The following is a 25,963-nucleotide window of genomic DNA, read 5'->3' as shown; positions in this document are numbered from 1 at the left end:
AATATACCTCTTGAGCCGAGTCGAGCTGGGTCCATCTCGGTCAAGTTCAACTTGTTTACACCCTAGTTCTATGGTTATGATCTAACAACTATGGTAAAAGATAAAGATGAGTTAATAAAATAACTTAACTAAATTCTCATTCCACAATTATTATTAACACATGACTACTCCTATTTATTGGAGTAGAAATCCTAGCGGATCGGATCCACATGTAGATTATCCAATTTATTTGGAATTCAAAACAATAAGATAAAGTTAACTAACTCAGTTGACTTGACTCGACTTGATTGACTCAATTGACTTGACTCCCATGGTTAGATAATTTGATGAAGCATGGAAGTATTAAAAGGTACATGGAGTTTCAGAAAGCCTTGCAAGCATCTACGAATGTTTTTCAGCTAGGGAAGGATCATCAGTGAAGGCAAACCTAGTTGGAAGGAAACCAAGAAAGATGGGGAATGCTTTTGCGAACATGTAGGAGGGAAGCTAATCTTAAATCTTCTCTTTTACCATGAAGTTAATTTTTTGGAATTGTGGAGGGGCCTCTAAAATTGCCACTTAAAATAAGATGTAGGGAGTTTACTGGTAGTCATAGAGTGTCTGTTATCTTCTTATTAAGGATGTGGATTTTCTTGAAACAGACTATGATTGTGGTGCACAAACTAGGTCATGATTTGGAAATAGCTGCGGTGTCTAGCCATGGCCTTTCTGGGGGCATAATTATGCTATGGAAAATTGATGAAGTAATGACAACTATCCTGCATTGATGCCATCTAAAACCTCCAGCACTTCATTTGTTGTGTCAAGTATCTATGTTAGCACCTCTTACATTATTAGAAATTCTCTTTGGAATGAATTTAATTATATTGCTAAGTCAGGCTTGCCTTGAATATGGGGTGATTTCAGTGTTATGTTTAATCTAAAGATAAAAGATATCGAAAGCCTTTTATTAGGGACATTGTTGTTTGATACTTTGCTTCTTCTGTGGCTAATTCTCACTTAGTTGATTTAGGTTTGAGTGGTCCGCCTTTTACTTGGTCCAAAAATCATGATGAGAGTGTTAAGATCTGGTGTCAAATAGATAGGGTTTTGGCCAATGCTAAATGGCTCCAAAACTTCCCATCGGTATCTGTCACCTAACTCCATCGCTATTTCCTTTTAACCTTGATGTTCTCTCAAGGTTTCAGTATCGTAGAAGGCCGTTTAGGTTTAAACATTTCTGGTTTGAATATCCTATGATTGGAGAAATTGTTGAGAGCACTTTTATACCTAGCTATATTGCTCCTCTTGAAGGCCTGAATCATAAGCTGTGTGAACTTAGGAGAAATGTTTATAGGTGGAATCGTATTGATCTACGAAAGATTGAAAATCTTATTGAGGTTGCGGCCGATCAAATTAAGGAGTTAGCATTCATGAGGTAGCTGGAACTAAAATAGATGTCTAAGGAGTGGGATAATTGGGTTAAAGCTGGAGATAAAAACTTCACATACTTTCATATTGTTGTTCTTATTAGACGTAGACGAAATCAAATTAACTCTTTGCTTCTTAATTTTGGGGTGTATGTTTCTGATTTTGATGATATTCAATTTGCCTTTTCTGAATTTTATAAATAATTATGGACCAATTATGATGATGTGGATATTTCTAATTGAAATTGGAGTATGATACCCTGTATATCTTTAATTGCTGTGATAATTAAGAACTTTCTGCAGAGTATGCCATTGGGGAAGGCTCCGAGGTTTGATAGTTATCATGTAGAATTATTAGCAATATGTGGGTTTGGATGTGTGCAATACCCTAAGCAATTTCAGCTCAGTGGAAGCCTACCGGTCAGCTGGAATCAAACCTTCATGTCTTTAATCCTCAAGAAGGTGGACACCACTATGGTTACTGATTTTAGACCTATCTCATTATGTATTGTCATATACAAGCTGCTAGCCAAACTCTTAGTGAACAGAATGAAATCATTGCTCCTGGTATTATTACTCGAGGAGGCGACTTTCGTGGCTGGGAGTTATACTGGGGATAACATTACTATGGCCCATGAGATTATGCATTATGTGGAATTTACATAAACTAAGGGACTTTACATGCTTGTAAAGTTTGATATGAAAAATGCTTATGATAGGTGAATTGGCAAACTATTTTTGTTGCTTTTTATATGGGTTTTCTGTCTATGTGGATTTCTTAGGTTAAATCTTGCATTGCTGATTTAATTACTCCTTTTTTATTGATCTAACTCTAGATGGATGAAGGGTAATTAAGGTATCAGGCAACTATGTCTTCTTACCTTTTTATGATTATATCCCAAATCCTTTCAACCATGTTGAATGCTTAAATGAATAGGGTCTTTTGGATGGGTTCTTTGTCCATACAAATTACAAGATTTGTTGTATGATTTATGCTGATGATGTGATCATAGTTACTAAAGCTTATACTAATAATTATAAAATTATACAAGATGTGTTTGAGGATTATGGGAGGCTGACTAATCAAAAGATTAACAAAATTAAGTCAGCTTTCTATGTTCCTTCTTGCACTAAACCCCATGTTATTTGTGAATCTCCCATGGCTCCTTTCCTCTTCACTATCCTGGGGTTGACATTTCCCCCACTAGGTTGTGGGCCACTGCCTTCCAAGACACATTGATCACATTGAGGCTAAACTCAATGGTTAGAGAAGAGTTACTCTTTCCCAAGCTGGCAAGGTTATGTTAATTAATTCTACTATTAATGTTGTTCTTGTGTATAAGATGAGTAATTTTGTGATTCCTCTCTCTATTATAGACTCTATTGACAAACTTTATAACGGAGTTCCTTTGAGAAGTCGAGACTACTCAAAAGGCAGAGAACAAACCCTCCTATGGAAGCTGCCCATAGCTCCTTGTATTCGTACCTTTCTTTGAAAGATAGATGTGAGGTAGGCTGCCTAGTAAAGATAGAGTGTGAATATATGACAATTCCATAGAAATCCTCTTTGTTCCTAGATATGATCTCACTTTTAATTCTACTAATACTTCTACCTATTGTATATGGAGAAATATGATCTTCATGACATATGATTACATACTGATCATAAAGGGGTGGAGATGCTCTTTTCAGACTTTATGATACACTTAGTTAGGATCTTTTCTTATTACATTAGATGTTTATTTTTATTAAAATACAATTCCTATAGGTTGCGTTCGAACGTCCTTGTGAACGCCTTGTGAACACCTTATGAACGCGGGCGTTCAAACGCCAGTGTCGCGTTCGCAAATCCAAAGAAGGGGCTTTTTGAGTGCGTTCGAACGCAATCGTGTGCGTTCGAACGCGATCGACGAAAATCCTCTAGAATTAGGGTTTCATATTATTTTAGGACTTGTTGGCTATAAATATGTGGATGGCAGCCAAATTCATTATGCTATTGGAATATTAATTTCTTGCCTCTCTATCATCTATCTACCATAATCTCTCTCCTCCCTCTTCACCATCTTTCCACCTCTACCGTTGGCAAGGTTTCTCCTAACTTCTAATCTCCCTTGATTGTCGAGTCACCCCTCATCTTTGGGATCTCGACCATTTCATTCCCTTCGTCTACATCCTTTAACCACATCCATAATCCACCTTCATCTCCATACCCATCCATAACCCTAACATCCATTCCACCCATCACCACCACTATTACCACGTTATTCTATGTTTTTGACCCTACTACAGTTCGAATCCATGAAGGACGTAAATATAAAAGTTGTAGATCAAAAAGTTACAGATCCAACCCAATTATTTTCGTAATTTTCTAACTATCAGAGAATATCTGACGAATATGTTTCTATGGTTGTGCGGACTGAATCTTGCAATAAATTCAGATCTTGAAGGAATCTTAGCGTAGCCTATCTTTAGTTCCAAATCATATCAATTTGGTATCAGAGCCTTATCAAGTGATATCTGAGCCTAATAGTTTGGTATTAGAGCAGGCGAACCTTAGACCTCCATTAATGGTTGAAACAAGGAAGATAGCATAAACAAGGAGACTTATGGAGAGCACACCGACAAGGGAGGACTAAATGAACGATGATCCTAACCGTGAGGTTGATTCCTTTGGAGCAACTACAGCAGGAGCGAGTCAATCAACGTCAATGCATTCGAATATGGATGAAATAAGGGGCATGTTCCAAACATTGTTGCATAGAGTTGACAACATACAAAAGGATCACAATGAATTCAAAGAATATGTCGTGAATCGATTGGGTTCGTCATCTCCTCGACGATGAACAGAGTTTCAAGAAGAACCAGCGGTGGGACCCTATAGAACCGATACCCCACAGGTCTAGGTGCGTCATATGGGTGTCAATGATCCCCTCCTACCTATGTCTTCACATTATCCTCTATCTCCGTTATAAAACCCAAGACCGGCGGTAGTGGAACTCGAGAGGCGTGCGGCACCGGGGCGTTTCATCGATGAGGAGGATTGGCACTTTGAGGATGAGGTTGATCCCTATGAAGATGGTGATGGACGTGCTCAAGGATTTAGAGAAGGTGATCAATATGTACAAATGTTTAGACCTGAACCAAGGATCTTTCGCGAACCTAACAACGCTATTCGGGGGAGAACCGCACGCTTGGACTTTCCAAAATTCTAAGGCGGTGATCCAACAGATTGAGTGTTTCAAGTTGAACAATATTTTGATTGTCAAGGTACAGCGAAAGATACAAAAGTCCAGATGGCAAGCTTTCACCTCCAAGGAACGGCATTGCATTGGTATAGATCGGTAATTTATGGTGGTGGATTTATCGGATGGGCTGATTTTTGTAGGAGGATTACACGCAGATTTAGAACAGCGGCATATGAAGATTTTGCTATCACATTAAGCAAGATGGTTCAAAGGACTACCGTATTAGAGTACCAAGCTGAGTTTGAAAGAGTTAGTAGTCGTTGTGAGCCACCATGACCTAAACGTATATTGATGAGTACATTTATTTCAGGGATGCGAGAGGAGATATAAGTAAATATTCGTGCTCTATGTCCTACTACTCTTGAGGAGGCCTTTGAGAAGGCCGTGAGGATGGAACAAAAGCATAGGGCTTTAAGGATACCAGCGAAAAATAATTAGGGCAACTGAGATAGGTGGTTTGCACTTAAAACGCCGGTTGGAAATTCTATGATTTTAAAAACAACGACTGCAAGTACTAGACCACGACCACCTTTGAGACCTTCTAAAATGCCCCTGCCTAGCAACGCCATGTGCACGCCCACACGCCAACACGGCACGCGCGGCGCATACGACAGGACGAGCAGAGCCCATCACACACAGATACTCTCCTGTGCACATATAATAATGACATAATCAAATAAAACCTGCTAACCTATCCATGATCACATAATCCATCACCAAATAAATCATACTATTAACCAAATAAAACTGTTAACATATGAATATCCAAGTCCATAATAATATACACTAGACCACTACATAATCTGGTAGGACACACATAGGTTACAACAAACCATCAAGATACAACTAAAAGAACTAATACAAGAGTACGCCATGATTCAACCTGTATTATACAAATCATCATCTAATATAAAAGAGTACAAATATCAAATACTGGTACAACTCAATTTCTATATAAACTATCATCTATACCGTCTCCATCTATAGCTCGTCTCATCTTTGCTCTAAAATATTTTATTAGGATATCTCAAGTCGGTATCATGTACCATAATATCTGTGAGGGTTAAAAAAATAAATAAATTGAGTCATGAGGAAAATGATCAGTGAATAGACATTACCTCGAATTAGTGAAGCCAAATAGAGAATAAATTAAGTACTAAATAATATGAATTAGAAAGAGTATCATGTTATGAATGAGTAAATAAATATGTCCTCAATAATACATAAATAAAATATAGATAACATGTCATAACTGATAAAAGTATATAATCCTCGACCATGAGTAAACAAATCTCCATATCATACTATCATCATAACTTTCTCTCAAATATGACTCATGATGCATGCCAACCATAACGATGCTATGATATCAAATGCAACCATATATGATATATATTGACCACTTGATAATCAGGCAATCAAAAGATAATGAAATCATATACATTTTTCAATATCTCAGTCATCAAAGTCATCTCTATATGTCATCATCATACTAGACCACTATACACAGACAACACCCGGTACCCAGTCTCAACATTATGCCCGAAGGCTCAGAACATACTTTGTCATCCGCAAGGAGTATCTCAAATATAATCATACCCTACCATCTGCTAAGGGTATCAACATCCATCTAGACTAGACACCCTTCTAGCTGATAGAAACCTTGTGGGGATAACTCACATATGCTCTAGCAAACGACATATGTCCGAATGTCTGCTGCGACACAGACTAACGACCTCGGATGTAAGGTCAATAGGATCGCGACTATGTCGAGCGATTAATCATCACCAAGCGCGTCCTAACCCTCGTGCCCACTCGAGTATCCTCATACTTTCGATCAACTATCCTATTAATCACATTTTATGCTTTCCTTCTAAATGACAGATCATATGCATATATCCAGTACAATAACAACTCAATACATAATAGGAATTTAGGTAGAATAGGAATCAAAAGAAAAACAATGCAATGTAATTTTCGATCATGTAGTTAACACATGCATACTCATGCAAATCTATTACATGCATACTCGTGCTATAGATCAATTGGACATAACATTATAACAGTATAATCATCTCTCATCATCTCTATTTATCATCATCATACTCATATCCAAGATCAGCATAATTATATGCATGATAAAAATATGCTCGACTGTAATCATCTCTAGATAAAGTCATATAATCATGCTGGAGGCCAAAACATGTATGTACATAATATATAATGTAACCTAATTTGAGAAAGGCGTTTAAGGGATAAGACTACTCACATCCAATCAGAAAACCCAACATACGTATCTCTCACGTCCATCAATCAACCGTCACACATTACTAGCAAGGTCCACAGAGTCTCAAATAAGAGGGTTAGAATCTGAAAATGTTTAAGTAATATAAAATTAGTTATTTATCCAATTGGGATCCGTCACAAGGTACTATATACCTCCTTATATTTGGATGGTAAACCAAAATCTTAGTTTCAAGACTACTATGAGTCCAAAGATTATATCACTTGGGAGAAATTCGAAGAAATCTGTGCTTGTGATTCGATGACTTGGGTTATGACAAAATTATTGGCGAATTTAATAAATTGAAGTAGGACATCACCGTGATAGCCTATCAAGAACACTTTGAAGAGCTTAAGTCACAAATGTTAGTGAAAAATAAGTTCTTCCCGTACGAGTACTTCGTTCAAAGTTTCATTAGCGGGCTAAGAGAGGATATAAGACCAATGGTATTCCACCCCTCAAACTTTTTCAGCATACTGTATTCATTGCTAAAATGCAGGAAAATTTGGTGGAGTCGACTAATAAGAACCAAAGAATGCTAATATGGGGTTCAACACTTGCTAAACCACCTGTATCAGCCTTCAATCAGACTATGAACAACCCAAACTCCAATTTTGCTGGTTACTCAACTAACAAAGGACCTTCAGCTCCATTGTTTACTCAACACTCGTCAATTGCCTCGATTTCTAGCAAACACTTGCCGAGAACACAATCAAAGCCTAGCTCTTCAACAGTTCTAGTACTCCCTATTAATCGGTTGACACATGCAAAGATGAAGGCAATGAGAGACAAAGGGCTGTGTTATAACTACGATAAAGTCTATAGGAAGGGTCATTGCTGCACCAAACAACTCTATATGATTAATTTGGAGGATCAAGAATTGGATGCAAAGAACCCGGTTGAACTTACTGATCCCAAGAGTCTAGAACTGACTAACCTGGAGATGGGCATATCGCTACATGCTTTGGAAGGGCTATCTTCACCAAAGACCAAAAGAATTCAGGGATTCATTAATAAGAGGGAATTGTGTATCCTAGTGGACAATGGGAGTACACATAGTTCTATTGACCCACTTGCGATAAGGGAAGGGCGATGCATTTTAAAATCAGCAACACCCGTTTTGTTACTATGGCAAATGGACAAAGGTTGGTCAGCTCCTCGCGGTGTACCGACCTATTCTGGCTTATGCAAGGACGCAAATTCAATGCGGATGTGAGAGTTCTACAGCCCGAGGGTTGCGATATGGTGTTGGGTGTCGATTGGATGAAGACTTACAGTCCCATCATATTTGATTTCAACCGACTTAAGCTCTCATTTTCACAAAGATGGATATGAGGTCACCTTAACCGGTAGTGAACCAAACTCCCCTTGTCAAGTGGTATCTGGATCTTCTATTCACAAAATGATTCGGAAGGAGCATTGTGCCTACATTGCGCAACTATTTTCTTTGGACTCTGGACCACTAATAGAGGACTCACATAGCAAAAAGTCCTTTCAAAAGCTTCTTTCAGAGGTCTTTATTGAACCCACTCAACTACCTCCACCTAGAGCACAAAACTACCATATGCACTTAAACCTAGAAGCTACACATCAAACTTAAGGCCGCATCAAATACCTTTTGCTCAAAAGTCCATAATGGAAGGAATTGTATAGGAAATGCTAAAGAATGGAATAATTCAGCCCAACCACAGTCCCTATTCTTTGATCTCTTGGTGAAAAAAAAAAGATGGTAGTCGGAGGATGTGTTGGTTACCGAAAGCTCAATAACTTCACAGTCAAGGATAAACACCCTATACCCATAATTGAGAAGCTATTGGACGAATTGCAAGGGGCCAACGTCTTCCCCAAGTTACACCTTAGATCGGGATACCATCAAATCAGAATTCACCTACTAGATGTTGAGAAAACATCATTCCGCACTCATTTTGGCCATTATAAATTTTGAGTGATGCCCTTCAAGTTTGCAATGCTCTAGCTTAGGAAGACACTTTTTCATCCCTTGATTAGAATATTTGTGCTTGTTTTAGTCGATAACATATTGGTATACAACCACACTTGAAGCTCACCGACAACACCTAGAGCAAGTTCTAAAAATTTTGAAGGACAACTCACATTTTGCAAAGCATTCCAAATGCAGCTTTGCAATAGGAGAGATTAAATATCTTTGTCATATTATTACAGAGAAAGGAGTGGCTGCAGATCCAGTTAATGTGCAACATATTGTGAATTGACCGGTTTCTTCAAACCTTGAGCAGTTGAAGGATTTTTTTTGGGACTCACAAAGTACTACAGAAAATTTGTTAAGGGTTATGAACTAATTGCTAAGCCACTCACTGATTTGCTAAGGAAGGATTTCTACAAATGGTCTACCAAGGCTGAAAGTGCATTCTAAACTCTTAAGTCGGTTATGTCCTCCACACCAGTTTTAGTCTTACCCAACTTTTCTAAACCGTTTGAGCTAGAAATGAATGTGAGTGGCATAGGAGTGGGGGGCTATCCTCCAACAAGATGGCCATCCAATAGCCTACTTTAGCTGAGCACTAGGGCCAAAATTTCTTTCTTACTTAGTTTATGAGAAGGAACGTCTAGGAATAATCATGACTATCTCAAAGTGGAAATCTTATCTTGAGGGGACTCATTTTGTGAAACATACTACTATTAAACAATTAAATATTTTTTGGAGCAGAAGTACACACTTCATTACAACAGAAATGGCTTTCTATGATTTGTGTTACAAGCAAGGCTGACTTAATTGAGCCGCAGCTGCTTTGTCCTGCCTACTAGAGGCAAACATTGTATTATCCTCCTGTCACACCTACTTGGCTAGAAGAGATATTCAACGCCAAGATAGTCTTGCTATGGAGGTACTACCCAAGTTAGCCATATTGAATAACCACGAAGGATACTCCCTTTCACAAGGGATCATTAGATTTTAGAGCGAAATCTATGTGGGAATGAGTTCGATGCTCAGCGGGACTGTAAATGAGGCGCTCCATGCTTCATCGGTGGGAGGTCATTCAAACATCCAAGCTACATAAAAAAGAACTAGACAAATTTTTTATTTGCCGAGAATGAAACAATCCATAACTGAATACATACATTGTTGTGACATTTGCCAATAACATAAATACGCCAACACACACCCCAATGGACTTTTGTAAACCCTACCTATCACTACACTAATGTGGACTAATATTACTATGGATTTTGTTTGGAAGGTAAAGAAGTTATATGGGTAGTCGTGGATAGACTAAGTATGCCCACTTCGTCCCCTTTTCCCACCCTTACACAACTCCACAGTTAGCAAATTTCTTCATTGACCACATCTATAAACTTCATGGGCTATTAGCTACTATCATTAGCGATCGAGGATTCATCTTCCTCAGCAAATTTTGGAGAGAATTGTTCAAACGACTCAGCACATCACTTCATTTCAACACAGCTTACCATCCTCAGTCAAATGGGCAAATGGAAAGGGTACATAGCTGTCTTGAGGATTACCTAAGGCATACAACTAGCTCCAAATCGAAGAAATGGGCAAATTGGTTATCTCTAGCCGGATGATGATATAATACCAGCTATCACAGCAACTTAGGCATCTCTCCTTTTTAGGCTCTCTATGGTTACGCACCTCCATAGAGCTAGGCCTCCTTACAATACCACATATCCAGTAGCTTTACTGGAGTCTTATTTACAAGAGAGGTAGCAAATGGTCCAGTTCTTACGGGAGGAGTTGTCTTGAGCTTAGACTCGAATGAAATAATTTGTTGACTGTCATCAAACTAAGAGACAGTATGAAGTCGACGACTGGGTTTAACTCAAGCTACAACCATCTAAGCAATCATTTGTGCAGATCAGGTAAAACTTTAAGCTAACTGCGAGATTTTATAGGCCTTATTAGATTGTGGCAAAGGTTGGCACAATTGCCTACAAATTCATACTGCCGGACTCCAAAATCCACCTCATCTTCCATGTTTCCTAGCTCAAACCTTATTTTGGTGCAAGCAACACCACAAGCTTAATGTTGCCGCTAACTAATGCTAACGGGGAGTCACTCCACTCGAAAAAGATCTTGGCTCGATGGATGGTGAAATGGCGCAAATGATGGACGAGAGGAGGTGACCTAGGAGGATTACCATGCCATTGTTAGCCAATTCCCAAAACTAAACCCTTAAGGACAAGGATCTTAAGGGCGAGTGACCTATCATGATCCAGAACAGAGGCGTTGTGAGCTATGGAGAAAAGTCCAACACTTTACATATAAGCCTTGTATTAGTGATACATAGATTATCTTTTTGCATTTTAGCCTCGTATTAGTAGCTACTTCATATATACACCATTCGTTAAAACATGTTGTGCACGTGTTATCGGTTAGTGAATCGGAAACTGAGTATAAAAATCAGAAATCCCTAATTCCTTGTAAGCTTTTTATCATCGCAACCTCCATAAAATGAAATAGCACCATCTCAGTGGAGGGGAAGGGCCTAATTCATCTGTTCTTAGGCTAATTGCTCCCGATCCAGTGGGATCTCTGCAATTATAACTCGAATCCATCGTTGTCCAAAATTAGAAACCTGACAAAGGTACTCTTTGCATCATACTATAGATAGAAAACAAGGTTGCATAGATCAATAACATAAAATGGTCCATAAATACATTTCTTCCAATGACTGAGATCGCACCTGGTAGTAGTGGTAGATTATCTCTGTGGTTTGTGGTCGCAAAAGTTGTTTCCCTCTCCTTTAATTAAAAAAAACTTAAAAACATTTCCCCGAAGAAACTTCAGCTCTTTCATAACACGACAAAAAATTATTTATCACTGAGCAGTTTCTTGTTCAAACTAAATATGTAGATTATTGTTCTGGTGCCGCTAAGCACTCACATGGAATTTCCATAATGCAAGAAAAAGTCGGTCCAGAAAGGAATCCAATAACTAGGACTTTAATTTATTGGATCTAGTAAGAGCAAGAGGACTCCCACCTGTGATGAATCCTCTGCAACATATATGTGTGTAGTGGAGTGAGCGATAAATAAAAGTCATACAGACTCATGCATATGGAAAATTGTTGCAATTGCTATAATCCACCTTTTTCTTTCTTGTGCATTATTCCTTACAACAACAAACTTTTGCGGATGAATCTGCTCCTACATGAAAAACCAAAATTTATTCAACTTAATCTTATTATATACATGATGATATGCAGAATTTTGATAACTATAGTGATTTAAGTGAAACCGAACTAAAATTTAATTACTAAAACAAAGGATTTAACAAACTTGTATTGTTTCATATAGTCACTGACAATCTGAATGGTGGTTTAAAGTCCCCTGCATAAAGACATGACCATGAAGATAGATATACAAACCATCAAATTAGGAGATATGCCTCAGTGAAACCATGGTGATTTCAGTGCCATCAAATTTTGGGTTTTTCCCATCCTATGTACCATAAGGTCAAGAATTTCAATGTGGTATTAGCAAAATTTTATGTCAGGCTTAGTCTACTGATTTTGGCGATATCAATTTAACACTTCAATGGTAAACTAACAATTTAAATTCCCTATTTGAGGTTCATGAAGTCCCTAGTAAAAGGGAAACCTTATTTCACCAAACCTTATCTTCAGGGGGAGTCATCTATTATGGAAGATAAGGATTTTTTTCCTTCTCGATCCTCCTCCATCTTCATCTCCTGTGTCTTATTCACAATCTCTCACTCCTATGTCAAACTCTTAGATCCAATCTGTACCTGAGTCCAACTGAAGTGAGCATGTGTCTCCTATTTTGACCCCTATACAGGGTAATAGAACTCTTGATTATAAGGTTCGAGAAAGGGAAGATGTACTCGAGAAGGCAAGGCCCAGCTCTTGATCCAGTGCAAGTACATCTTCTGAGAATGAGGTAACGGTATCTGACCTTCCATTTATAGGACACCAGCTCCCTAAACTTGAAACAAATGACCAAGATTTGCCTATAGGAAAGGAACCCGAGAATGTACCAAACAACCTTTATATCCTCTCACCCATTTTGTGTCTTTCAAAAAATTCTCACCAGGCTGTAGGAGCTTCCTTACGAGTCTGGATGAAATTTCTATTCCAAACAACTTATCTGAGGCTTTGTCTGATGGAGAATGAAGGAAAGTCATGAGAGTTGAGATGGACACATTTGAAAAGAATGGAACATGGGAGTTACTTGATCTACCAAAAGGGAAAAAGGCAGTGGATTGTAAGTGGGTGTTCTCTATAAAATACAAGACTAATGGATTGTTGTTGTGTTACAAGGTAAGATTGGTTACAAAAGGGTACACACAGACATATAAAGTTGATTACCATAAAATTTTCGCTCTAGTTGCGAAAATAAATACTGTGAGGATACTACTATCTCCTTGGCAGCTACCTATAATTGGGAACTACAATAGTAGATGTGAAGAATGCCTTACTACATGGGGACTTGGATAAAGAAATTCATGTGTATTCCACCAGGATTTGGAATACAAGGAAAAAACTGTGCAAGTTAAAGAAGGCATTGTATGGGCTGAAATAGTCACCTCGTGCTTGGTTTGAGAGATTTACCAAAGTGATGACAGGTACTGGATATAAGCAGAGTCAGGGAGATCACACTCTTTTCATTAAACACTTGGCTATAGGGAGAGTCACGGCCTTAATAGTCTATGTGGATGACATAATTGTGGCTGGAGATGATGAAGAAGAGAAGCAAATATTGAAGCAATGTTTGATCGAGGAGTTCGAGATTAAAGATTTGGGGAAATTGAAATATTTTTTGGGGATTGAAGTTGCTCACTCAAAACAAGGCATCTTCATTTCGCAGCAAAAATATGTTACTGATATTCTCAAGGAAACAGGTATGCTCGCAAGCAAGCCAGTTGCTACACCTATAGAGCCAAATCACAAACTTGGAGAATCAGACGAAGAACGAGCTGTAGATAAGGAGATGTATCGAAGACTAGTTAGGAAGCTCATCTATCTTTCTCACACTCGGCCGAACGTAGCATATTCTATGAGCGTCAATAGCCAATTTATGCACAATCCTAAAGAAACTCTGATGCGGACATCACTGATAGGATGCGATGGCATGTGTACCAGCGCAGGAGGCGCCGACAGTTGATGATCCCTCCTATAGGGATTTGGTTCTGTTTTTGATTTATTTAGGGTGTCTTTTATTTATTTTCTATGTAGGGTGTTTTTGCTTAATTCCATTGTAGGTCTATATATAGACCTGTTATATTTTTTTTGAAACTTAATGAAAGTTTATGTGATTTTATTTTCTGGAGAATTTTGGTATGAAACCATTTCTTAGGGTGGAGGTGTGAAACCCCATTCCTTCCCTTCTTATTTTCCTCTTTCATCCTTTTCCACCACGTTTTGCATCACTTTTGGTATCATAGCGAAGATCCTAGTTTATGAACGTCTCTCCTCCCGGGTTCTACGCCGCTCCACATTTATTCTTCGCACGACCAATCGCTCCACGAACACCGGAACGTCAAGAAATCTGGCGCACGACGAGCAAAGAAATTATCGTCGACAAGGAACAAAAAGAGTTTGTTATCATAGCAGAATCACCACCACGTAAGATTCCAAGTCCTTCAAAAATTTAATTGTTGTTGTATTATTCAGTGATCTACTGTTCCGTCATTATTTTTTTATAGATTGAAAAGAAAAGAGAGAGAGAGAGAGAGAGAGAGAGAGAGAATAGCACGTCTCTTTTGCTGTTAAAAAAAAAAGAAAAAGAGAAAAAAAATTTCAGTGTTTCAAATTTTCGAAAATTTTCATTTTTGGCTCTTAATTTCTATTAAATCCCAACCAATTCCTTCTTTCTTTAAACTTCCTACCAAAATTTCTATTTCTTCTCAACATCCCAACAAATCCTATCTTCCTAAACCTCTACCAAACTGTCTTTTTTTTTCTCCTTCCAATATTTCCGATTTTCGAAATTTTCCCTCCCTAACTTGAAACCAACCTCTTCAAATCAGCTCCAAATCCAAACCCATTAACCACCCAACCCAAATTCACTCACACCCATTAACCCTAACACTTCCAACTCAACCCAATCCTATTAAACCCATTAAACCCATGTAACCTAAACCCAAAACCCATTAATCCACAACCCAAACCCTGTTAGACTAAACCCGCAACCCGTTAGTCATCACCACCCAACCCGTTACCCAACTTCAGCCCCAACCTCCCCCTCACTTCACACCACGCCCTAGCCATTTCCCGTCATTGCCGGCCCGGTTCAGCCCAGCCCCGACGACCCCGCCCCGGTTCTGCCCCACGCCGACGACGCCACCCGACCCCACCGCTCCACCCGACGACGTTGTCTCGATGCCATTGCTCCACGACGACACTGCCTCGGCCTGTTTGTTCTACCCGACGACGACGACGCTGCATCGATGCCTCCCACCGACGACACCGCTACCAAGGTTTCTCGACAGCCCACCTTTTCCACCTCTGATGACTACGTTCTTCACCGACGACGCCATCCCTTTGACACCTGCAGCCATCACCGACGACGCCGACGCCCGTGCCGTGATCTCCTGTGCCTCGTTCCCCGCAGTAGCTGACTACGACCATCACTGCCGGACCGTCCGATCTCTCCACTGTCTCGGACCTTGCTGCCGACGTCGCCGATATTGATGCTGACCACTCACTGGTGCTAACGGAAGGGATTTGTACCACAACACATTGTGGACGAAGAGAGGAGGAAGAATGGTGAAAACAAAATAATTAAATTTCAATTTTTTTTCTCAGATGGTCAAGTACCTGCCCTTTTCATCGTATTAAATATTTTTGGGTCATTCTTTTCTAGTATCATCTCTAAACTTTTATAAATTCCTGCTGTCCACAAATAATGAGGGAGAGATTACATAGAAACCTTATATGCTTTATACCTGATATTAAGAGCTGAACTGTGACGAATAGAATATTAGTATTATGTTAATTTTTGGAAAGAAATTTAAAGGGTTTGGCATTTATTAAATATGACTTTTGTTTAAAAACCATTAAATCTTGACATTAGTCTTTGAATCTCCTGAATAGAAAATTTAAATTCAATTAAATATTCATTTTTAAGATTTTCTTGACTGCATAGCATATAATCTCATATCATTTAGACCAAGACATTTGTATTTGGATTAAATTTAGGAGACGTCCGTATTCCATTAGGTTAGAACACTATTTAATTTTGTTTAAATTAGCAAGCATAAAATAAAAAAATAAAAAAAATAAAAAAATAAAAAATAAAGCAATACCTAAATCACTCATTGCATATTAGTGTATGCCAACACGTAGAGGTAAGGCTTATCTCCTCAGTGATTCTAGTGAGTCCAGCAGCAGTATGGATCCCGAACTTAGTAAGAAGCTCGACGATATTATGGGACAACTAGGTACCTTAGCTCAACAAGTCAGAGATACTCAGGATACTTTGCTTGGGTATCAATGGGTGATCGATGAATGACTGTATAGGGTAGAAAGACCCCGTGAGCACACTGCTCCTCAAAATAATCACCGCCTTGACCTTGAACGTGGTGAATCTCCCACTCCTTTACCTCGTCAACACTTTCAAGGGAATAAGCAAGATCCTGATGAACGGTACCTTCGAAGCATTAAAATTGATGCTCTGATGTTTGATGGTCATCTAGATCCGCAGCACTTCTTGGACTGAATCAAAGACATGGACCGTTACTTTAAATGGTATGATATGTCGAAAATTCGTAAAGTTAGGTTTGCTGCCATGAAATTGACTGGGAAAGCAAATCAATACTTGACCAACGTTGAGACTCTTCGTGAGATTAGGGGTGAGCTTCCAATTTAAATTTGGGTTGACATGAAAAATGAACTAAAACGTAAATATCTCCCACCTTCTTATTACCCTAAACTTCTAGACATATGGAACCGACTTACCCAAGGGAGTAAGTCAGCTAAGGATTACGTTGCAGCTTTTGATGAATTGCTTGTTCGGTGTAGCGTGATCGAATCAGAAACCCCTATGCAAATCTTGTCCAGATTTAGAGCTGACCTACATGAAGAATTGAGAAGTGAACTTTTTCCCCGTAATATCGATACTTTGGAAAAGGCCTACAGCTTAGTTTAAGACTTAGAGGAGTCTAGACCTAACCACATCTCAAGAAATTACGAAATAAGACCTCAAATTCATAAATTCTGCATAGGTCCTCATCAAGCCAAATCTACCAATCAATCTTTTAACCGATCTACCCCTAGCCCTTCACAATCCAAGATAGAATACAAGGGTAAGAGCGTCGACAAAGACTTTTCTAAGGTTAATCCTCGGGTCAAATGCTATAAGTGTCAAGGCTATGGACATGTTGCTGCAAATTGTGTGAGCTCGTATAAAATAAGTTTAATTGAGGAGCCCTTCGAAGAAAACTCCAAACAAGACTTTGATGGATATGTTCACCATGTAGACGGTGAAGAAGGAGATTTTGAAGATGAAGAGGAAGAAAATACCCTAGGATGCCTGAGGCACATAGACTCCACAAGGTTACATGTTGTTAGATGTGCCCTCTCTCAACCTAAAGTAAATGATGATTGGAGGCGCAGCTCCATTTTCCACACATTCACGAAAATTGGAGGTAAAAATTGTAAAGTAATTGTAGATAGTGGCAGCTGTATAAATGCCATGTCTTCCACCATTATTTCAAATCTAAATCTAAGAACGGTTTCCCATCCTAATCCTTACAAGGTTTCGTGGATCAATTCAACCACGCTAGAAATAAAAGAGCGTTGTTTGGTTCCAATTGAATTCATGACTTATAAGGATAAAATCTGGTGCGATGTATTGACCATGGATGTGAGTCAAATTATCCTTGGGAGGACTTGGCTATTTGATAATGATCTACATATTTATTGCCATTCAAATATCTGCATGTTTGAAAATGAGGGTAAGAAAATCAAAATTCCTCCATCGCAGCCTAGATGTCGTAAGATGGAAAAGAAGTCTGATCCCATCCACTCGAATAGTAAAGTCAGCTTGATTAGTGCGAGAAGCATTGAACGGAGATGAGTAAAGGAACTCCTATTCTAATTCTTGCTGCTCGAGAAATTCTGAACAAGCCTAGTGAATCTATTCCTTTAGAAGCCACTGCTGTGATTGAGGAATTCTCGGATGTCTTTCTAGAGGATCTCCTAGATGAATTGCCACCAATGAGAGATATTCAACATGCTATCGATTTCGTCCCGGGTGCATCTCTTCCTAACTTGCCCCATTATAGATTAACCCAACTGAACATGCTGAACTCAAACAGCTTTTTGAAAGAAAGCCTAAGTCCTTGCGCAGTTCCCGCATTGTTAATGCCAAAGAAAGATGGAACCTGGCGCATGTGCGTCGACAGCCGCGCTATTAATCGAATAACGGTAAAATACCGTTTTCCCATTCCTCATTTGGATGACATGCTGGATACGATGGCAGGGGCCACGATCTTTTCAAAGATAGATTTAAAAAGTGGCTATCACCAAATTCGTATACGCCCTGGCGATGAATGGAAGACTGCGTTTAAAACAAAAGATGGGTTATATGAATGGACGGTTATGCCTTTTGGCTTGACTAATGCTCCGCGTACTTTCATAAGAGTGATGACTCAAATATTACAACCTTTTATGGGACAATTTTTAGTCGTATATTTTGATGACATCCTTATCTATAGTCAATCTTAGGAGCAGCATATAGATCATCTTCGTCAAGTCTACGCTGTCTTGAGGAGAGAGTAACTGTATGCAAACCCTAAGAAATGTACGTTTCTAACAAACAAAGTTATTTTCTTGGGTTTCATTGTTTCATCTGAAGAAGTGTCTACTGACCCTGATAAGGTCAAAGCTATTAAAGAATGACCTGAACCCCGTACCATAAGAGACGTGAGAAGTTTTCATGGGCTCACTACCATCTATCGTCGGTTCATCAAGGGGTTTAGTACCATTATGGCTACGATAACAGAATGCCTCAAGAAAGATGAATTTAAGTAGTCAGCAAGTGCTACTAAAGCTTTCACTAAAACCCAAAAGAAAATGGTAGAAGCCCCTATCATGCAACTCCCCGATTTTACTAAAGTTTTTGAGGTCACTTGTGACGCTTCTGATTGCCTACTTTAGTAAAAAGCTGAATGAAACTAGACAACGATATACTACTTACGATAAGGAATTTTATGCTGTAGTTCAATCTCTTCGCCACTAGAGACATTATTTGCTTCCTCAAAAATTCATAATCTTCTCTGACCATGAAGCTTTTCGCTACCTTAACTCCCAGAAGAAGCTTAACGCTAGACACGGCAGGTGGGTTGAATTTCTCTAGGACTATATGTACACCTTGCGACACAAGTCTGGAGCAGACAACAAAGCAGTTGATGCACTGAGTCGTTGCATGATTCTTCTTTCAAAGATGAATGCAGAAGTAATAGGGTTTGATAAAATCAAAACTGAATATGAATTATGTCCGGATTTTCATGAAGTTTACAATTTATTAAGCGATGGAGCAACTCAAGAAGTATATGGTTTCATCTTGTAGGATGGCTATCTATTTAAGTCTCGAAAGTTATGCATTCCTAGCACCTTGGTAAGGGAATTTATAATTTGGGAATTGCATGCTGGGGGTTTAGCTGGACATTTTGGGCATGCGAAAACTATTGAAGCTACAGAACATCGATTTTTCTGGCCAAACTTAAAGAGAGATGTTATGAGACTTGTTAGTCGATGTCATGCATGTCAACTCGCTAAGCAGCGAAAGCAAAATACCGGATTGTACACGCCTTTACTTGTTCCTAATTGTCCTTGGCAAGATGTTAGTATGGACTTCGTACTTGGACTTCCAAAGACCATCCGAAAGCATGATTCCGTTCTTGTGGTGGTGGATCGATTTTCAAAGATGGCCCACTTTATACTCTGTTCCCGAACTTTTGACGCCTCTCGAGTTACTAAAATCTATTTTGATGAAATCGTTAAGCTGCACGGGCTACCAAAAACTATTGTATTAGATAGGGATGTAAAATTCACTAGCTAGTTTTGAAAAACCCTATGGCATAAGATGGGAACCAAGCTTCAGTATTCAATCTCTTTCCACCCACAAACTGACAGGCAAACTGAAGTAGTCAATAGGAGCTTAGGTAACCTACTGAGAACTCTTGTTGGCGAGAATCTAAGAGATTGGGATCAAAAACTACCAACTGCTGAATTTGCATATAATAATTCTGTTAATAGATCAATAGGTCTGAGTCCAACTGAGGTAGTATATGGTTACAAATCTAGACAACCTATAGATCTCATTCCTATGTCCCATTATCATAGGTTGTCTGAGTCTGCATCTGCATTCGCATCATATATTCATGACTTGCATAAAGAAATCAGTAACAGAATTGCTCAAAATAATACTAATTATAAAATTCGAGCTGATCTAAGGAGATTCAAAGAATTTAATATTGGAGACTTTGTGATGGTCTAGATACGTCTGGAACGGTTCCCACCTGGAACTGTCAAAAAGTTGCATGCACGAAGTGCTGAACTTTTTAAAATTCTTAAGAAAATTAATGATAATGCTTATATTCTAGATCTCCCTAGTTGTGAAAATTCTTAAGATATCCACCAAGGTTCCCAGTATCGGGATCGGGATCGGTATCGGCTGTCCAGAAAAACGATACGTATCGGCCGTTCGTATCGGATCGGACTATTTTTTAATTATATAAAATTCTAAATATTATTTAAAAATGCAGAAAAATTTAGAAAAATGACAAAAAATAAGAAAACAAAAATTACTCACATATGAAGTCTAAAAACTTAAAAAAATGTATTAACTTACTCAAAATTTAAAACTTTGTTGAATACCGAGCTGGTTCTCGTAAATTTCTATAGTCTTCATCATCATAATCACCATAAGTTTGTAAATATTGATGTCTCGGGACCCGATGCTCCAAAAAGTGATTCCATCATACTAGTCATATTGTATGGATCTTGTTGTGTGACTTGCGTTTGAGGAGGATAATAACCAAAGATTTGGATCTTGTTGTGTGACTTGCGTTTGAGGAGGATAATAACCAAAGATTTGGATCTTATGCCTGAGAATACTGAGGATACTGAGGACAATAACTAGCATATGGATCTTGTGATGGCTCCAAACAATAAATACTCGATGTACCATAATCATAGGAACCAAAATGCATCTCATGACGACGTCGCTGATATGTATATATATCCTCAGTTTCTTTGTCTTCACTCCTTATGCCTCCTTGACTTTCCTCAACAAATTTAGATGGAACGATCTCACCACCATATGTATCATCAGGACTATGACTCGTACCAGCCTCTGCCCTCGTCGTGATCTCTCCCAATATTTCATCTAACCATGGGTTATCTCTGTCATCTAATAACCTGTCCTCCATTTCTCTGATCCATGGAGTCAAGGGGTCTTCTTCATCAAAAACATGATTTAAATCAATCAGTTGTTCATTTTCTGTCTTTCTTCTTAAATTTCTCTCCCTCAATCTCATATTATAATGACAAAAAACTAACTTATCCAATCTTTCCATTGTCAGTCGGTTGCGTGTTTTTGTGTGGATTAAGGAAAAAGTAGTCCAATTTCTTTCACACTGTGATGAAGACACAGTTTGACTTAAAATCTTCTTTGCTATTGGCGTCAAATTTGGTGCCTCCTCCCATCCATAAATAGACCACCATTCACCGAGAGTGTTATGAGATATAGCCACAAAGAACTTTAGCAAGATTGAATTGCCCAAATCTCAATCTATATCTCTCCATCCGAAATCGAAATATATTATTAGCTTATTAATTATATTGAAAGTTAAAACTTGAAACAAATAATAATAAAATTATTTAATTGAATCATAACTCACTTCTTTATCGCACAGATTTGTTTATGAATATCGGGCTCAAGCTTGCCGATTACCTTTCTAACCCCCAACAAGACTTCACTATCATTATTGACATTTTTAGAGAATTGAAATCTTGGATTAAGAAAATACCCCGTAGAAATTTAAAATTTGTAAATTGTAAGCATTCAAATTTTTAAATATTCATAAATAAAAGTAAATTAAAACTTAGAACTTAAAAGCATACTTACCAAATAATAAGTGTATATCTCTATGTAGTTGTTTGTTCCATCTAGAATCAATCATCTTCCACCACTTCCTATAACTTTGGCCCACATTTTTTTTTATTGATTCTTTAGCTATGTCCATTGCCTCATATAAGAAACCCATCTCAGACTTGTCATCACTGTCTACAAGTCTTAATACTTTGACAAGAGGCTCAAATACTGCGGTGGCAATTGTAATATTATTCTAAAATGTATTTCCAAAAGCCATATTTTTCAAAGTTTCACCTAAAGATTTATCTTTAGGTTTCATATTCTTAATTTTCATAGACCACTCCTGTGATGTAAACATCCGCATAATATCATCCTTGTAGCGCATGATGCTCTCCAAGGCTAAAAAGTGAGTGGCAAATCTAGTGACGCCGGGTCTGATGATCTCCCTACCACCAGTCATCTGCCTGAGTAAATTAAGAACCCACCCATAGTTATATATAAAATTTGTTAACCTCTGACCTTCACATATGACCATGTCAATTTCACGCTCTTTTGCAATATCCTCTAACATCAGATCAATACAATGTGCAGCACATGGCGTCCAATATAAATGAGGTCTTTTAATCATCAGTAAATTTCCAGCAGCTTTATAATTTGCCCCATTATCAGTAACCACTTGGACTACTCTTTTTTCACCAATTTCTTGTACCACCTCATCCATCAACTGACAAATATAATCTGCATTTTTGAAATGAGCAGTAGCATCCACAGACTTCCAAAATATTGTCCCCATGCCAGAGTACACTAAGAAATTAATTATATTTCTTCTGTTTTGTGTACTCCACCCATCACACATCAGTGTACAACCAAATTCATCCCAATACCGTTTAAATGTCTCAATATAAGTATGAAGTTCATCTACCTCTGAGTCAAGATATTTAGTAGCAATATCATTTAAACTAGGAGGGGGAACACCAGGCCCTACTGATTGTATAGCATCCACCATAGTGTGATAGTAAGGGCTATCAGCTACATTGAAAGGAATATGGTTGTAGAAGAAAAATTTAGAGATAGCTTTACCAATGTGTTTCTTTGCATTTTTAATTTCTTTGAGAGCTGTCTTGATTGAAGTCTGTGTACGACCCCTTTTTTTTTGAAGATATGTATCCATTGGTCCAATATTTTCAGACTCTGCTGTAACACCAGGAGTCCTATGGGTAGAACTACTGCCCCCATATTCTCTCTCTCCTCGTATATTAGCTGATCTAGATCTCTGAAAATTACCACCAGTGCTTCTTCTCATCTCTTCCTCTTCTCTATGCATATTTTTACTCTCTTTCATTGCCCTCCTCATCTGTCTGTCCTCCTCATTCTCCTCACTTTGCTCACTGCTATCATCATCAATGTGTACAGGATTATGCATCAATTCTTCACGAATCATTGACTCTCTTTGTTGTGCAGATTGTTTATCCTTCTTTTTACCAATTAAATGAGCCAACATCTGCTTTCTAACTTCCAAAGATACTTGAGTGCAAGCTGCTACATTTCCTTGTCTTCCAGCTAAATGTTCTTTCAAACGGCTGACACCACCACTCATTTCCTTTCCACACCAGTTGCATTTAACGCGTCTTTTATCTTGCCCAATAGTGCTGCAATGTTGCCACCCAATGTCGGTATCATATGACTTCTCTTTCGGAGCCATTGATATTTTAGCTTTGCAACTAAAAAACATAAATAAAAATTAAAATAAAATAGTCTCTACTCTCTATCATGCGGAAGAAGATGTCAGCACTTGCCATAAAGCAAGTGCGGCAAAGAAGAATGATTACCGCTGCTGCAGCGGAAGCTGCAGCCGCAAAGGCAAAAAGTGCAAATGCAAAGAAGTGCGGCAGCCGGCGGCCGCAGCGACAAAGCGGCGGACTGCCGCAGTGTGCGCGAAGAAGACTCCGCGAGTGCGCGAAGAAGCACTGCCGCAGTGCGCAAAGAAGACTGGCCGCAGCTGCAAAGCGGCACTTTGCCGCAGTGCGGCACAATGGAAAAAAAAAAAAAAAAAAAAAAACTGAAAAAAAAACTTACCGAAGGTCGCCGGAGATCGAGGTCGTCGGATAACGTCGCCGGAGGTCGAGATCACCGGAGAGATGGAGATCTACTCACTATTCAATCACCGGTGAGAAAGAGAGTAAGAGATCCGTCAGAAAGAGAGAAAGAAAGAAAAGAGAGAAAGAAAGAAAAGAGAGAAAGAGAGGAAAGAGAGGAAAAGAGAGAAAGAGAGAGAGAAAAGGGAGAGAGGCAGGTGGGGGGGTGGGGACATCAATTATTGATGTCCCCCGGGTCGGATCCGGGTCAGATCCGACCCGTTCCCACTGGTTTCGGCTGGGATCGGGATCGGCCGAAACTGGGAACCTTGATATCCACCCATCAAGAGATTATTTAGAAAAATTATGTTGAAAAATTATGGCCTTAATCATAATTCTTAAGAAATATAAGCATTATCATTAATATGTTGAAAACGTGCAAGGTTACAAGTTGTGACGTCTCTCTATTGTTATCATTGTTATTATTTAGAAAGTATGCATATTGCATATTGTTATGGATATTGTTGTTTTTAGTTTAATTTATTCAGCATTAATATAATTTAAAATTTATTTGGTTTTCGAGTGGATTCTACTCACTGAGCTATAATATAAGAACTGTCTGTGGATCTCCTCAGCAAATAATTGTCTACAAATGAAGTGTTTCCATCAATATCTCTTCCTGAAGCAAGTATTTTCACCCCTGAAGCCAGGAACTATTCAGATAAATTAAAATCAAACCTTGCCCATAATCAGATACATTGGGAGTCAGTAGCAGAATTTTGGAACTTCATTTCCAAGCATTATGGAGGCTACTGTTGAAATAACAAAATATTGCATTTTTGCCACATAGTGCATAGTCTTTGCTAATGTTGCTTCTTCAGAGATGTTATGTTTGAAACACTCAAAGAGCATAGTCTTTGTTAATGTTGCTTCTTCAGAGATGTTATGTTTGAAACACTCAAAGAGGTTATGATGTTACTGAAATTGTTCTCTTCCAAAAGAACAATTACCAATAATCTACATAAAGTAAAATACATTAGTGTTCTTTTTGCTTGCTCCAATATTCTAATTTTGTTATTCTTTTGTACAAGTTTCTAAAGATAAGCTGAAATTGAAACTTGACGCTGTTATTGCATCCTAAAAATTTACATGCAATCTGTGTGTTTCCATGTATTTCAATAGTTAAAAAGAGTAGTATATCTTACCAGAGCAAGGTATGTTTCCTTTTTATGAATAACTCACGTTGGATCTAATTCCCAAGCACTAAATTTATACATCTTGTCTACCGCCCTTTACATCCACATCTCCCTGTGACAGAATAATAAAAAAAATTGAAGTTGAAACAGATCACATCTCACAAACCAATATATATGAAGCAGGTTAGGACACTTGAGTTCTTTCTACCAAGGTACTAACTACTAATTGTCTATTAAAAACTCTGAATACATTATATAAGGAGAAATACGAACTTATAAAGTATTAGAAAAGAACATAAAATAACAAGACATTTCTCAAATATTCTTAGAATACTAAAATCATTTCAGTTTAATATCTATCGCTTTACATAGAGGAAGAAAATTGCTTTAGTAGGTATTATTGGTCATTAAACCATTATAAGATAAGAACAGTAAACTTATAAAGAGATGTTTCTCATCTGATGACTTGTCTAAGCCCCTGAAATTATCTGGAAATTATTTGTGTAACTCTACTTTACACATCAATGATCTAAGTTCCTATTATGTATCAGGCAAGAATGTCCAAATTGTAAACTAACCAACAGAAACAACATGTCTTGTTGTTTGTCACTCACATATCAGCGTACCCAAACATCCAGCGTGGTGATTGACGTCAGTGTTTTAGTAAAAGGCATCACCGATGAAGCCTCTAATT

At 38.3% G+C, this 25,963-nt stretch overlaps 2 protein-coding genes across 4 annotated transcripts in view; both read right to left on the bottom strand.

Moving 5' to 3' along the window:
* Positions 1-5,352: 5,352 nt before the first annotated feature.
* Positions 5,353-25,963, bottom strand: part of LOC140792319 (uncharacterized) — a 46,870-nt gene continuing 26,259 nt past the window's right edge. Inside the window, exons 8-10 of one of the 3 annotated variants that reach the window (XM_073143240.1) lie at positions 25,279-25,381; positions 11,919-12,083; positions 5,353-5,708 (exon numbers count right to left, since the gene is read on the bottom strand). The gene's annotated coding sequence lies outside the window, so the exon portion shown is untranslated. The remainder of the gene's footprint in view (positions 5,709-11,918; positions 12,084-25,278; positions 25,382-25,963) is intronic. The other 2 variants (XM_073143242.1, XM_073143241.1) reach the window with 2 other exon arrangements.
* On the bottom strand, positions 22,048-25,272 carry LOC140792320 (uncharacterized). Its single transcript, XM_073143243.1, has 2 exons — positions 24,075-25,272; positions 22,048-23,719 (listed from the first exon to the last, which is right to left on the bottom strand). The coding sequence occupies exon 2, from the start codon at positions 23,698-23,700 to the stop codon at positions 22,252-22,254; it is 1,449 nt and encodes a 482-aa protein (XP_072999344.1). The 5' UTR covers positions 23,701-23,719; positions 24,075-25,272; the 3' UTR covers positions 22,048-22,251.

The sequence above is a fragment of the Typha latifolia genome, chromosome 7, assembly GCF_019914945.1.
Source record: "Typha latifolia isolate L0001 chromosome 7, TyphaL0001v2, whole genome shotgun sequence".
NCBI lineage: Eukaryota > Viridiplantae > Streptophyta > Magnoliopsida > Poales > Typhaceae > Typha > Typha latifolia.
The sequence above is the reverse complement of the archived record's forward strand: the minus strand, read 5'-3'. Positions and strand labels throughout refer to the sequence as shown.

Coding starts and splice junctions, on each gene's coding strand:
- LOC140792320 (XM_073143243.1), bottom strand. CDS start 23,700: ATGGCTCCGAAAGAGAAGTCATATGATACCGACATTGGGTGGCAACAT.